The sequence below is a fragment of the Drosophila kikkawai genome, chromosome 2R (assembly GCF_030179895.1).
Source record: "Drosophila kikkawai strain 14028-0561.14 chromosome 2R, DkikHiC1v2, whole genome shotgun sequence".
Classification (NCBI taxonomy): domain Eukaryota; kingdom Metazoa; phylum Arthropoda; class Insecta; order Diptera; family Drosophilidae; genus Drosophila; species Drosophila kikkawai.
In genome coordinates, this window is record NC_091729.1 from 2,150,513 (window position 1) to 2,165,873 (window position 15,361).

Sequence of the window (15,361 nt, forward strand, 5' to 3'; positions counted from 1 at the left end):
ACGATTAGCACAACAAAGTTAATAATAATAATAAATAAAGATCAACCAATTGCCACAAATGCATGTGCGGCAGTATCGGGTTTACAGCAGTGTAGTGAGGAGAATAAAAAGAAACGAGACCGCGAAGCTAATACCAAGAATTCAAGTTCAAGCTAAGAGACATATAAAATCTGAGTTCAATGTCCACAATTAAACAAAGCAGTAATACGGTGTTTTTATAAATTATGATCAATAGGTATTAGATCAGCTTCGGCTAAGATATATAAACCTTATACAATATTTATAGTTGCAATAAAATATTTATTCAAACAGAAAACAAATAATATTCCAACAACACGCAATAATAAATACCTCGTGACATTTAATTATATATTTTAATTATATATAATTATGTAATTTAATTATAATATTAATATAAAGTATTAATAATGGAGCTGTAGAAGTTTTTCTGACAGTGTATATGAATTAAAAAAAAACAAATGCAGATGTAGGGAATGAATGTATTCGGCTTAGCTCACTTACATGGTTCCCTAACTTTACCGAGATAGGTATTTTTGAGCGCCAATAACATCATGTCGGCGATCCCGTGCCGTGGTCTGTGTCCCCAACCGTGCGACTGCCGCGGTTATCTCCTTCCGTGGAAAAGTGCCGAGAGATACTTGGCGGCTAGGTGCACCGGGCGATTGCCGAAGTGATTTCTTCTTGTAGAAAAATTTATGTTGGGAGGAACATCCTTCGTTATTATCGGCCCTTGAGGCGCGATAACCCAAATATGCAAAATAAATGGAATGGTTATCAGCAGTGCCGGAGTTGCAAATTGAATGTGTTCTTTATTATGAATATCAAAAACGTACTGACTTAAAGCTAACATACGGCCACGCAAATATGCTGTGTTTGCCGTCTCTGTCAGCAGTTTAGCCGGTATATTTAGACGCCCTGTTAAATTAGTTAACTTGTACACCAGCAAAAGTGTTTTAATGTTATGCATGAAGCCGTTGAGCGACGAATGCTTGAGGTACACGAGAAATATAAGGTTGCAATTTTCTCGATGCTCGAAGGCTGTTCGAATTTCTGATGTTATTCTGTTATCTTGCTCGATAGTTTCATGGGATGTGTAGTATAGTGCAGCGTATATTAGAGTATTATTCTCGGTCGGTGTATTTGTTTAGTGGCGATTTTATCGGAGTATAAAAAAATGTATATGATTCTTGCAGTTCGAATCTAAGCCCCATGCTAACTTTTTTCAAATTTAAAGTGCAGATCCTCATATGATATGGAGTACGCTGGTTTTCATGCCGTTAAAAATTGGCCAAACGAATTACACAGGAACACAAAATTAAACTTTGTGAAATTTCCACGGACCATTTCAAGTTTTCCATGATATTTGGGTGCTCCTGAGTAAAAGTCCCATACAAAATTATTTTCCATCACCTACAGGTTCCGCGGTATACCTAAGAATACAAAAAACCGATGTTTGCCGACATTTTGAATTACGTGGCCTATATAATTGGACTTACCTTTATTATTTTCGGTAGGACCTACTCTCAATACATCACGGCACTACTAAAAAATAGTCCCAATCGTGGACCATTGCCCATGTCTTTGGAATTCGACGCCAAAGTTGAAACTCCCAAAATTTTCAACATTTCTGTGATGAAAAAACAATTCTGAGAATTAAATCTTATATGGAACTAATTTTAAATATTCATTGAATCTATTGTTCATTTTCTGTCAAAATTCAAATAAGTCAAGGCAACCTATAGAATGCGAGTAAATATGTATCTTTTTATATATAACTAGCGGACCCGGCGAACTTTATCTCGCCCCAACTTCGACTGATTAAAACAAATTAAATTGAGACGTTCCGTTTCTACTTTGACGTACATTATTACCTTACCTTATTCCTATCTTCTCCTAAAATTTGAATTCAAAATTAGTTGATAATCAAAAAGAAGTGATGACTTTTAAACAAACCTTTCGTTGGATTGACAAATTTTTTTGACTTGAAATTAGTGGAGATCGGTTTGATAAACAATATTTTTTGTTTTGTTATCCGGTGCAAAAATAAATAATGATGACGGCTTTCCCACACGCAAACAGGCTACGTATAGCTGGCCATGTGAAAAACATGGATATTCCAAGTTGAAATTTCGTCACCTCGTCGTTTGCATTCGGATCAGCAATGCCAAACACTGCCATGTCGCTCCCTTTGTTCACATATTTGCAAACGTATTTGATGGATTTGATAGAGTTGCAGTACTCAACATTGCAATGCGTTGAGAACGTTTTCGACAAAAGCGGGCAATATGGAACGATCCAGCGGTTATCCACGATTACTGTTACGTTTGTTTCGTTACGTTTCACCATTAATTCGATCCATTTGCCGTTATCATCTGGAGAACGACGCCTATACAATGGATATCCATCGTTTCCACTGATTGTTTCAGCCGTCAACGGATGGGGAAATCGTTTTGTGCAGTTTCCGTTTTTCATGCATACTGACTCTGGGTTGTGGACTCCGCAAGGGCCATGGATCATGCTCGTTGTCACAATGGAATGCAGCTCGGGATCAGTTTGCTTATCTGGTATTTCGGCTGAAATAATCGAATCAATATGATCTGGTCGGATCTTGTCGAACATCCAGAGCAGAATGTGCGCATGTGGTAAGCCACGCTTTTGCCGCTCAACCGAGTACATCCAACAACGAACTGCGCCAAAAACCTTCTGCTTAACAATGTAATCCATAAGAACTGTGATCTTTTGCTTGAATACTCGTGCAGTGATGTCAGGTCGATCGCTGGATGTTTGTCCTGGAAGCAACAAATTGGTAATTTCGGGCCATTTCGGATTGCATGTGAAGGTGATGAATAAATCCGGGCGTCCGTAATTCCGGACATACATCATCGCATCTTGAGCATAGTCATGCATATGGCGCGGGCTTCCAACATAAGTAGCTGGGAGAATGGTCAAAAAACCTATGTTGGCCGCGTGTCCTTCAGTAGCGATGGCGTCACGCAAGTGGATGTACTCGTCTGAGCGCAACTTCGACTGATTAAAACGAATGAAATTGAGACGTTCCGTTTCTACTTTGACGTACATGTCGACACAGTACTGTTGAAACAAACGGCGGTATCTTAACAGATGATTGTCAACATCAAGTCGAATCATTAATCGATACGCATAAAAATTCATACAGCTAACCTTCTTATTCGTTTCTTCTCCTAAAATTTGAATTCGAACTCAGTTGTAGAATTAAAAAGACGTGATGACTTTTAAACAAACCTGTCGTTGGATTGACCATCTTTATGTTGAAGTGATACCCATCTTCTCCACGACAGAACATCAACGGGTATTGAAGAGCATCATATAACCGATGAGTCTCATAAACTCGCTGCACTTGGCCATTATTCCGACGCTTAAGAACAATATCGCGTGATTCAACATTCGCGCCAACAATCACCACTGCGACTTCATTGATAGTGGGAGCATTAAATTGTCTTGCATGGCTACCAGTGGGTCTTTTGTCAGCGCTGATAATGATTTTATGTTCGTCATAATGCATTATATCCAATGCGGTTTTAAACAATCTGACCAATTCATTATGCTCATGGAGAAGGTTTTGCAATTGTTGAATAATTTCACGTTTAGTTGCAGTAAAAATTGCCCAGCGGTGATTTAGTTCAACTTCCGAATCACCAATGAAATAGATCTGAAGGAATTTATGATCTTTGTTTTGTGGTGGTTGTTCAGGTCAGGAGCTTATGTTCCCGCCCCCCGCGACTCCGAAGCGCTCCCGCTTCTTCAAAGCTCCTCCGCTTGCTCTCGCTCTTCTAGCGGATGCTTCGGCTCTGGCCGATCGTCGCATCGCTGAGCGGCCGCTCCCGCTCTCCTAGTTGTTTGATCTCCCACTTGCGCTTGTAAATTTAATTCCTTTTATGCCAGCAAATAAAGCGGACCGAGTCCAGAACATTTTATATTGAAAATAACCACGCCCCCCGGCCTACTACTCTCATTTCGTTTGGTGGTGATTTTCTCTATCATGTGGTGATTTCTACGGTGTTTTCGGTGACTGCGGCGCGGGAGTGTTTTCTAATAAAAATTTTGTGCTCATCTTACGGAACGGACAACAAGTGTCCCCCCAGCCGAACAGTGGTAACAAAGCGCCCGCTCGGTGGTGAATTTGCCCTTGAATCTGAATGTTGGGATGCAATTTTGAAAAAATGTGAGTTGTTCATTTTGATAATAAAGAGACGCCATTACCTTATAACTTGGATTGTAGCCTGATTGTTGAACAACCTCGGCTCCAAAAGACGTCATTTGAAAGCATCCGTTACATTTTTGTGCAAGCTTTAGGAAACTGTTTGATTGGGCTGAGTTTCCATATAGTAGCGAGTACAATGGCTCTGGTGGATGAGCCAAAACGGGCAATTTAATTTTGCCACCTGCACAGCATAAGCCGGGGGTTTCCAACCGAAACTTCAATGCATTACAATGCTGACATACAACAGATAATGAACCAATAACAACGCACGTAAGATCCTTGTAGGATGTTTCAGGATTGTATGGGAATGCAGCGCGATTCAAGTTTTCATTTGCGGCTCGTCTTCCTCTATTATTTGGTCGGGCTTGAGGTGGTCTTTGTGCAGCGCGAAGCTGTGCCATTTGGGCACGTATCGATGCATTTATTTCTGTACGTTCCTCTTGCGTCCGACTATTACGGAAATTCTGATTACTTATTGCATTGCGTGAACGCCGCCCAAGACTTGATCGTCTAACAGCAGGCATTACTTCCAATTGTTTAAGCTTACTTTGGTAATGCTTCGTTAACTCGTTTTTTTTTGTTTAAATATTTTTTTTACCGATTTCATCGATATCAATATCAATATCAATTGCAGGGTGTTTCAGAATTGTACATACAACAGTGTGTACATCTGTTGAGCCGCTAGCGACTTTTCCAGAAGGGTTTCCCAAAATTTTCTTATGTGATAACCTTCTTCTGGCATTTACAAACACGAAACGAAAATTTGAGCCAAATCATTTGAGCCTTTATGATTGCTGGATATGGTACAAAGTAGCTTTCGAGAATCGCAGTTTGTGTCACCAATGCACAGTGGTTCGGCTTGTATGGAGCTGCGGCCATAATTACTTCTAGATGTGCTATCGCTATGAAACTTTCACAAAAAATCTAAAAAAATGGTTTAAGTATATCCACAAAAAATTGGCCATATTGCTCATCTATATCATATAGCTGCCATAGGAACAATCTGTTAAAAATCAACATTTAGTATGAAAAACTTTTTTGTTTTTCAAAATATCTTAACCAATTTTACAGATTATATGTTTGGTACAGGTTTATATATTCCTACCAACTTTGGTTAAAATCAGATCTCTATATCTTATAGCTCCCATACAAAATTTTTATTAAATTATTTTTTTTCCAAGACCTAACTTTAATTTTTTAATTTTTGATCTCTTAATGAGAACGTTGGTAAAATATAAGTGCCCAAAAGTAAAAAAAAAGATATTCACTTATATATTGTGTATTTAATTTGTCCAACAACAAACGTACACAGCTTAACGGGGGGTAAGGTTAATTCGGTACAAAACTGCCTACTTTTCAAAAAAATGTTGTGACGAAACGGCTAAAATTAGCGTATTGAATTAAATACACCTGGCCCTCGCTTAACACGGGGGTTACGTTCCTAGAAAATCTCGTGTTAAGCGAAATCGTGTTAAGCGAAACATGGATTCAGTACAAAATAAGGGGTTACGTTCTAAAAATTCAAAATTGGCAACAAAAAAAATTTTTTATTGTTCAAATTTGGTATGTTTTTATTAAAGTTTCATACATTTGTTCAAAATTAACCAAAAGTTATTATGTATGTATATGCCTTTAATAAAAGCATACTATTCATATTTTTAAACTTAAAAGTTGGTATTTTATTAAAAAAGTAGCTTCTTATAATTAATTAATAGGTTAAATTTTTTAGACTTGATCGTCTAACAGCAGGCATTACTTCCAATTGTTTAAGCTCACTTTGATAAAGCTTCGTTAGCTCGATTTTTTTGTTAAAATATTTTTTACCTAGTTCATTGATACACAATTTCAACGCAGCTATGATCTTTGTAGGGTGTTTCAGAATTTTACATACAACAGTGTGTCCATCTGTTGAGCCGCTAGCGACTTTTTTGGAAGGACTTCCCAAAATGTTCTTATTTAATAGCTTTCTTCTGGCAATTACAAACAACTGAAAAAAATTTGAGGCAAAACGGCCCAACCGTTCTTTTGTGATACCATTAGTAACATTTTTTGTCTCCATTTTTATATATATAGATATAAATTTAGATTTTTTACTCGCATTCTATAGGTTGCCTTGACTTATTTGAATTTTGACAGAAAATAGTAGTAGATAATCAAACCAAAAAAGCGGTTTTATTCGTTTAATAAATCCAATAAAATGTCCTCACGAAAACGCTTTAAACCGAAATTAAAGAATACAATGAACAATAGATTCAATGAATATTTAAAATTAGTTCCATATAAGATTTAATTCTCAGAATTGTTTTTTCATCACAGAAATGTTGAAAATTTTGGGAGTTTCAACTTTGGCGTCGTATTCCAAAGACATGGGCAATTGTCCACGATTGGGACTATTTTTTAGTAGTGCCGTGATGTATTGAAAGTAGGTCCTACCGAAAATAATAAAGGTAAGTCCAATTATATAGGCCACGTAATTCAAAATGTCGGCAAACATCGGTTTTTGGTATTCTTAGGTATACCGCGGAACCTGTAGGTGATGGAAAATAATTTTGTATGGGACTTTTACTCAGGAGCACCCAAATATCATGGAAAACTTGAAATGGTTCGAGGAAATTTTTGGCTGTGACCTGTGTTATTTTAAATGTTTTCTTTTTATTAAATTGATTCAAATGCGGTGCGATACGTAACATAACCGTTCGATGTTTTTGATTCCACAATGTTCCCCAAAGACAGCCATTTCAAATTACAAAATTTATCCTACTCCACTTGGAACGATTGCATTTTTATACCCTTGCAGGGTATAATAATTTCAGTCAGAAGTTTGCAACGCAGTGAAGGAGACCTCTCCGACCCTATAAAGTGTATATATTCTTGATCAGCATCAACAGCCGAGTCGATCTAGCCTTGTCCGTCTGTCCGTTTCTACGCAAACTAGTCCCTCAGTTTAAAATCTATCTGAACGAAACTTTGCATATAGTCTTCTATATGCTCTCACTGCTATATATGTTGGAACGGGCCGGATCGGACGACTATATAATATAGCTGCCATACAAATGTTCGATAAATTTTTAGAAAAAAAATTATAACTTTCAACATATTTGCATAGTTTTTGAGATATGGTAATTTTGTATAACTTCAGAATTTCGGTTTCAATTTTTTGAAAATCGGACGACTATATCTTATAGCTGCCATAGGAACGATCCGGAAATTAATAGGTAACAATTATAACTTTTTTGTTTTTCAGCGAATATTTATCTTCTTTGAGATATTGTCATGTTGTATTATTTTTTAATGTCGGATTTAATTTTATGAAAATCGGACGAAATCTGAAAATTTTTAGAAAAAAATTATCCCTTTTTTGTTTTTCAGCGAATATTTATCTTCTTTGAGATATGGTCATTTTGTATTATTTCAAAATTTCATATTTAATTTTACTAAAATCGGACGACTATCTCATAGGACCATAGGACCGATTGAAGAATTCCAAGAAAAAAGTCTAAATTCGACAATTTTTATTTATTTATTTATTTATTAAGAATAGCAAATATCTGCCATTTTAAATCCATATCCTTACCTCAGACCGGATAAGGAGTGTTTTTTAATGATATGCTCCGACTCACATCAGGTGGTCAGAGGCAAGGATAGGTGTCTTAAAATATTTATTTTGTTGAAGTTGTAAAGCGAACATAAAACGCGAAAAGGATCGTGTGCCTCGAAATTAGTTTTACAAATATCCAAAGCTATAGGCCGAAACTAACGTGATGGCCTGGAAGGAACTGAGAAACGTATTATATGATATATTATCAACATATTTTCACATTTTTCGAGTATGGCATTTTTACGATTCTACAATTTTAATATTGATATTTTGGAAATCCGACAATATTATTTTATAACTGTCAAATGAAATTGGGAATTGTTTTGAAAACATTTATTGTACACTTGCAAGGTATTATACTTACGCTTTGCGTTTTGATTTTTTATACCCTTGCTGGGTATTATAATTTCAGTCAGAAATTTGCAACGCAGTGAAGGTGACCTTTCCGACCCTATAAAGTATATATATTCTTGATCAGCATCAACAGCCGAGTCGATCTAGCCTTGTCCGTCTGTCCGTTTCTACGCAAGCTAGTCCCTCAGTTTAAAAGCTATCTGAATGAAACTTTGCATATAGTCTGCTATATGCTCTCACTGCTATATATGTCGGAACGGGCCGGATCGGACGATATAGCTGGCATACAAATGTTTGATAAATTTTTAGAAAGAAAATTTTAACTTGGGTGTTAATAATTAAAAATAGAAAATAACACTGTGCTAACTAAAAGGTTTTAAACGTATATGAAAATTATGTGTTCTTCGAATTATTTTTTTTAACAAAATTGGGATATTTTTATTTATATTTATATATATTTATGTGGACAAGATATAATGAGATAAGTTAGAATCTGCTTACCTTAGTGGCATTCTTCCATGCGTCTTCCAAGACTTTAGGGTGGGTCCAAATCTGTTATGATTGTTAAAAGTTAATATTAAGGCTATTAAATATTATTTTTTATTTTTACTTACTTTTCTTAATACTGTATAATCAGTAATTAAACTTTTTCCATGACTTTCTCCACGCCCTTCAATGGCTTCCAATATAGATTTATAGAGTGAAATCTTAAAATATATGTTTATGTATTTTCATAACATTAGTATTTATTTAATAAATATTTTATGTAATTGGTTTTAAAAACCTTAAAAAATAGGGGTCTTCAGAAACAAAGTTGTAACTCTCTCCACCTATCATAAAATATTTTTATACTTAATATTATATGTACATTTGTCGATCTGTTTTTGAATTTATGCTGTTTCCTAGGACTTAACATAAATTGACCGATGACAGCATATTATTATTTGATTTTTATAACACGATCAAATCCCCAAGCGACAGCTTATCAGCAAACAAATCTATATTTAGATCAATCAATTCGTGACTTATTCGCGCAAAGCGGTAAAAAACAACAAACACAAAGACTAAGTGAACCGAACCAATACTCTATAGGGCCCGAGCCCAACCATACCACGATGTCTCGACCACCCGACCGACCTCTGACAACGAACAACACGATAACAAATGAAGCAAAATACATAATAATTAGTAGAACTGACAAAAAAACATTCGAGAACATTAACCCATTTATAATAAAAAAAGTGGTAGACTTCACCTGTAATGGAACAGTCGAAACGTGCAAAAGGACAAGAGCAGGAACCCTCCTTATCAAAACAAAAAACATTCTACAAGCCCAGAAATTACTTAAATTAAAAATTTTCCATGACTTCCCAGTTAATGTTGAAGAACATAAAACACTTAATACCTCTAAAGGTGTCATCTACTCCAACGACCTGCGGAACATTGACGAAAAAGAAATATTAGAAGAAATGAAGCCACAAAATGTGATAGAAGTCCGTAAAATTCTAAAAAAAAACAACAACGAAACAACAGAAACTGGCTTAATTATTCTGACATTCTCCACAATTAACTTACCGGAAAAGATATGGATAGGTTATGAAGTCGTCCAAGTACGCCCATACATTCCACCACCAATGAGATGCTACAACTGTTTAAGATTTGGACACCCCACGACCTTTTGTAAAAGCGAACAAATTTGCGCCAACTGCTCCGAAAAAAAACACACGGACGAAAACAATATATGCACCAAAATAAAAACATGCATCAATTGCAAATACGAAGATGATGAAATTAAACACCATAACGCAATGGACAAATCCTGCCCTGCCTTCATCAAGCAAAAGGAGCTTACTGCCATAAAAACACTCCAAAAAGTCGATCACAAAACAGCCCGCTACATCTACAACACTCGCCACATCCACCCACCGATCCCCTTCTCTCTGAAAGCCGCACTGCCATCACAAAAACCATCTACAAAAGAAACAACAACACATACTACTAAAGCTTCAACTACTAGCTCATCAACACCGATCAACACTACCAGACAAATCATTAACTACGACAGCTCCCCAGAAGAAGCTATGGACACTACTGCATCAACATCGTTATACTCCACTCGCTCCGAAATCTCTGACGAACTAAAACTAAAGATATACACAGCTAAGTCCAATAAACTAGGTATTCCCCTGAAATCAAAAGAAAAAAACACCCAAAAGACGAAAACCGAAAAAAAAAATAATAAAAAAATAGCAGAACTAATGAGTACCGACGAGGAACTCGACCTATAATAATATTAAATAATAAATCTAACTTTAAGTAAACTCTCCTTATGCTAAATATACTACAACTTAATATTAATGGTTACCTAAATAATTACAATTACCTACAAATACTTATAAAGAACAAATACCCCAAAATCATATCTATTCAAGATACTCACCTCCAATCTACCAACAATATCCCGATCCCAATTAACTTCACTCTATACCACACAAATAACTCTAACAACCCCTACGGCGGAGTAGCACTTTTACTTCACAACTCTTTAGAACAACAACAAACTCAAATTAGCAACATTAGTTTTGATTCAATAGCCGTAACTGTAAACTCTAAGATTAAATTCACCATAATTTCTAGCTACATACCACCAAACAAAAAATTTACTTTACAAGATTTGCATGACACTTACAACTTTATCGACACTCCACTCTTAATAACAGGCGACTTTAACAGCTGGCACAAAAGCTGGGGCTCGCAAAACAATAACCCACGAGGCAACATACTATTTAAATTCATAAACCAGTCTGTATTAAACACACTTAATGACGGCTCACCCACCCACTTCACTACACACCACACATTCACCCACATCGACCTCTCGATCGCTTCTCCGGAAATAAAACTTCACTCCAAATGGTCAATTGACAGTCACCTCTCAGGAAGCGACCACTTCCCGATCTCGATTGTACTTTTTGAAAACGAAACAATTGACTCTTCCATAACCAAGCCAAAATTTAACATAGAAAAAGCTGATTGGCCTCTATACCAATCAGTAATCAAACAATTTTCCGACAACAGACCACCCAGCTTACAAATAAACAAAGAAGCAGCCAACCTCTGCTCTATAATACGGCACAGCGCGCACCTTTCTATTCCGCAATACCACCTAAAAACATCCAAGCAGGTCCCTTGGTGGGACAATGAGCTTAAAACATTAAAAAACAACAAAAGAAAAGCCTGGCAAACCATGTGCCAAAATATAAACACAGCAAATATTATTACATATAAAAGAGCGAATGCCAAACTAAAACGAGAAATAAAAATAAAAAAACGAAAAGCTTTATTTGAATTTACCTCCGACATAAATTCACAAACCCCAATACCAATATTATGGAAAAAAATCAATCGATTCTGTGGCCTCAAAACCCACTTACAAATTCACTGTCTTGCCAACCCCTGCAACCCATCTCAAACCTATACAAAACCAAAAGATATCTCTAAAGCATTATGCGAACAGTGGTCAAACGCTTCACTTAATAATAATTTTCATACCGAATTTAGGTCACACAAAGAAAACATTAACTTTAATATTACTCACGACACAACCCCCCTTACCCTACCATTGGAATCTGAAATATCTATCATTGAACTAAGAGCCGCCATTAATCAGCTTAAAGGTAAAACTCCCGGTAGAGACCGTATAAGCTATCAAATGATAAAGAATTTACCAGATATAGCCATGCATAGACTACTAAAATTCTATAACAACATCTTTAACACATACATTCCACAACAGTTCAAAGTAAGCATCATAATACCCATATTAAAACCCGCCTCAGACAAAACAGCAATATCATCTTATCGACCCATATCCCTGAATAGCTGCTTATCCAAAGTTATGGACAAAATAATTTCCAAAAGACTATGGTGGCTAGTCAACAACAGCCAGCTACTCGATAGTCGTCAAATGGGCTTTAGGAAGGGAAAGTCGGTATCAGATACCCTAGCCTCGCTAGACTACCTGACTACCGCAACCCTATCGAGAAAAAACCACCTATCCTTAATCTCGCTCGATTTCTTAAAAGCATTTGACAGAATTGGAATTCACACCATAATAGATGAACTTACAACCTGGAAATTAGGACAGAAAATGATGAACTACATAACAAACTTTTTAACAAATAGAAAAATTTCCGTTCAGATCCAAAATATTCAGTCACAGCCTCTACCACTGGAAAATGGAATCCCACAAGGATCTCCACTCTCCGTTATCCTATTTGCAATCGCTTACAACAAACTAAATAAAATAATAGGTCTTCACAAATCTTTCGAATTTACCGCATACGCCGACGACTATACAATATTAAAAAAACTAAAAAAAACAGAAAACACTTTAGATATAAACCCTCTGCTCACTGACATACAAGAATGGTGCAATTACTCCGGAGCAACTCTCTCTATACCGAAAACAAAACATTTACACATTTGTCGTAAAAAAAGGTGCAATTTTGAAATTATTAACAACCTTGACATAAAGACCGTAAAATCCTTAAAAATACTTGGTATTACCTTAACTAATAATTATAAATGGGACAAGCACATAGAACAACTAGTAATCCAAATAGCCAAAAGGCTAAATGTTATTAAATGTCTCTCTAGCAACAGTTTTAATTGTAATATTAATACTATTATTTATGTTATCAACACAATCATAATGTCAAAAATTGACTACGGTCTGTTTCTATATGGAAGAGCACCAAAATCAAAACTGAACAAAATAAAAACCATATACCACTCAGCTGTTAGAATAGCCTTCGGAGCCTTTCGCTCAACACCAATCAACAACCTACTCTATGAATCCAACATTAAGCCAATAGAACACAGAACTAAACACGCCTTACTAAAAAACTTTAAACTTATATCTTCAGCAAAAAAAACTCCGTTAGAACATATAATAAAAAAAATCTTGAAAGCAAAACGTACCCCTAAACTATTATCTTCTCTACAAGAAACCATAAATAGCTGCAAAACGATTCACCTAGATCCAACCCCCATTAAAATTAATAAACAAACAAAACCCACATGGCCCTATAACTACTACCCCAAAATAAATAAATCATTACAAACCTCAGTCAAATCTGACACACCACCAATTGTTTACTACCAAAAATTTCAAGAAATAAAACATAGCATTAAATACCACACCTTTCTGTACACAGACGGCTCTAAATCCGACCACGGGGTAACCTACAGTGTAACCTCCACACATTCCATCATAACCCAGCAAATGCTCCCACCTTACTCGTCGATTTTTACTGCCGAGATAGCAGCTATCCTCTGCGCATGTAGATACGCAGAAAAACAAAAGGGAAAATTCGCTATATGCACCGACTCTCTGTCTGTCCTTACAGCACTAGAGAATCCCAATAACTACAACTACTACACTCTTGAAATTAAAAAAATAATCTCTAAATATAAAAACAAATTTTCTTTGATATGGGTACCAGGACATTGCGGTATTAACGGAAATGAATTTGCAGACAAAGCGGCTAAGGAAGCAACGAAATTGCCATTAATATCCGAAAAAAATCATAACACACCTGACACTCTGAAATATATCAGTGAACATATGAGATCCCAATACGACCAAATCTGGAACCACACATCCCAGCACTACAAACTCATTAACCCAAAAAAACTAAACAATATTGAACTTCTAAGCAAAACATTCTCTCGATTAGACACTATCAAATTTATGAGACTTCGCCTCGGACACACTAAATTGACACACAGCTGCCTCTTTGACAAAACCTCACCGCCTACATGCCAACATTGTAACCAAACCTTAACCCTAATCCACATATTCCTAGAATGTCCTATTCACGATGAACCTAGAAAAAAATTCCTCCAAAATAACATAGAACAAATTCTAAACCCAATAAATGCTGTAACGACCATTAAATTCCTTAAATCAATCAACATCTACAACAATATATAATCCTAACATTATCAAAACACAATACACATAAATTTAATTTTATCAACATATTATGTACATACTAGCATACATACACAATCATACCCTTAGTATATAAAAATTATTAGTGTAAATACCTTATTCATTTAATCACTCAACTAATATTGTTAATTATAGCAAATGTATAACTTAAGCAGAAGGCCATTGTAGCTATTGCTTAACAAAAAAAAACAAAATTATCCACACTTTGAAATTGCGGATAATTTCTTTATAATAATAATAATAATAATAATATATACATATATATACCAGGGGTGTTAGTTGAAGTTTGCCGGTTTTACTGTTGATGCCGCTAGCAGTACTATATACATTTGTATCATTCGGAATATGTGTCATTTTTTTCTGTTGACATTAACCTTAAGAAATACACAAGTCGCATTCCGTCAAAATAAAAACATCATATTTTTTTACCTCAGTGAGTATGTCGAGTTTCGTTCCAAGTAAATCGAATTTGCGGGACCCATGTGGTGTCGTGTAATTCGAGTTATTAAAATCTTGGTCAAATTGTTAAAAAGTATCGCTACCGACGACAAATTATCAATTTGAATAATGCGTTGATCGAAAAACGGCCGAATGGGCCCGAAAACATGGCAAAGTTATCTTGCAACATGACAACGCTAAACTGACGAAGGACACACTGAAAGGACTTGATTGGGAAATATTATCGCCCCCGCTGTACTCTCCAGACCTCGCCCTGTCCGACTATCAATTTTGAAGAAGTCGAAAAATGGCTCGTCGAATGGTTTGCCTCGTAAGAAAAAAAGTTGTTTTAGAATGGTATCCATAATTATATATATATATATATATATATATATATGTATATATATATATATATATATATATAATATATATAATATATATAATATATATACCAGGTGTGTTAGTTGAAGTTTGCCGGTTTTTTCGATGAAGAAAACACTCAATTTTCAAGAGAATGTGAAAAATTTGTTATTTAAAGTATTGACCATTAGCTTCTACACATTTCGCCCATCTTTCAGGCAAATTATGGATACCATTCTAAAACAACTTTTATATATGTATATATATATATATATATATATATATGTATATGTATATATATATATATATATATATATATTATATATGTATA

The 15,361-nt window shown here is 35.5% G+C and overlaps 2 protein-coding genes across 21 annotated transcripts in view; one reads left to right on the forward strand and one right to left on the reverse strand.

Annotated features, from left to right (window-relative positions):
* Positions 1–15,361, reverse strand: part of LOC108081755 (transcriptional regulator ATRX homolog) — a 596,348-nt gene that overhangs the window by 343,305 nt on the left and 237,682 nt on the right. For 12 of the 19 annotated variants that reach the window (XR_011444416.1, XR_011444415.1, XR_011444417.1 and 9 more), the window contains 2 exons: positions 8,828–8,920; positions 8,715–8,765 (listed from right to left, as the gene is read on the reverse strand). The exons of 6 other annotated variants lie outside the window; for them this stretch is intronic. Coding sequence is in view for 9 of the 13 variants with exons in the window: in XM_070283638.1 (XP_070139739.1) it covers positions 8,715–8,765; positions 8,828–8,920 (144 nt within the window). In the remaining 4 variants the exon portion in view is untranslated. Of the gene's footprint in view, positions 1–8,714; positions 8,766–8,827; positions 8,921–15,361 lie in introns of those variants that run through there. One more of the 19 variants, XM_070283639.1, reaches the window with a different exon arrangement.
* LOC138927962 (uncharacterized) overlaps positions 1–15,361 on the forward strand; it is a 65,235-nt gene that overhangs the window by 43,044 nt on the left and 6,830 nt on the right. The window contains exon 1 of one of the 2 annotated variants that reach the window (XR_011444426.1): positions 18–235. The exons of the other annotated variant lie outside the window; for it this stretch is intronic. The gene's annotated coding sequence lies outside the window, so the exon portion shown is untranslated. Of the gene's footprint in view, positions 1–17; positions 236–15,361 lie in introns of those variants that run through there. 2 annotated transcript variants of the gene reach the window in all.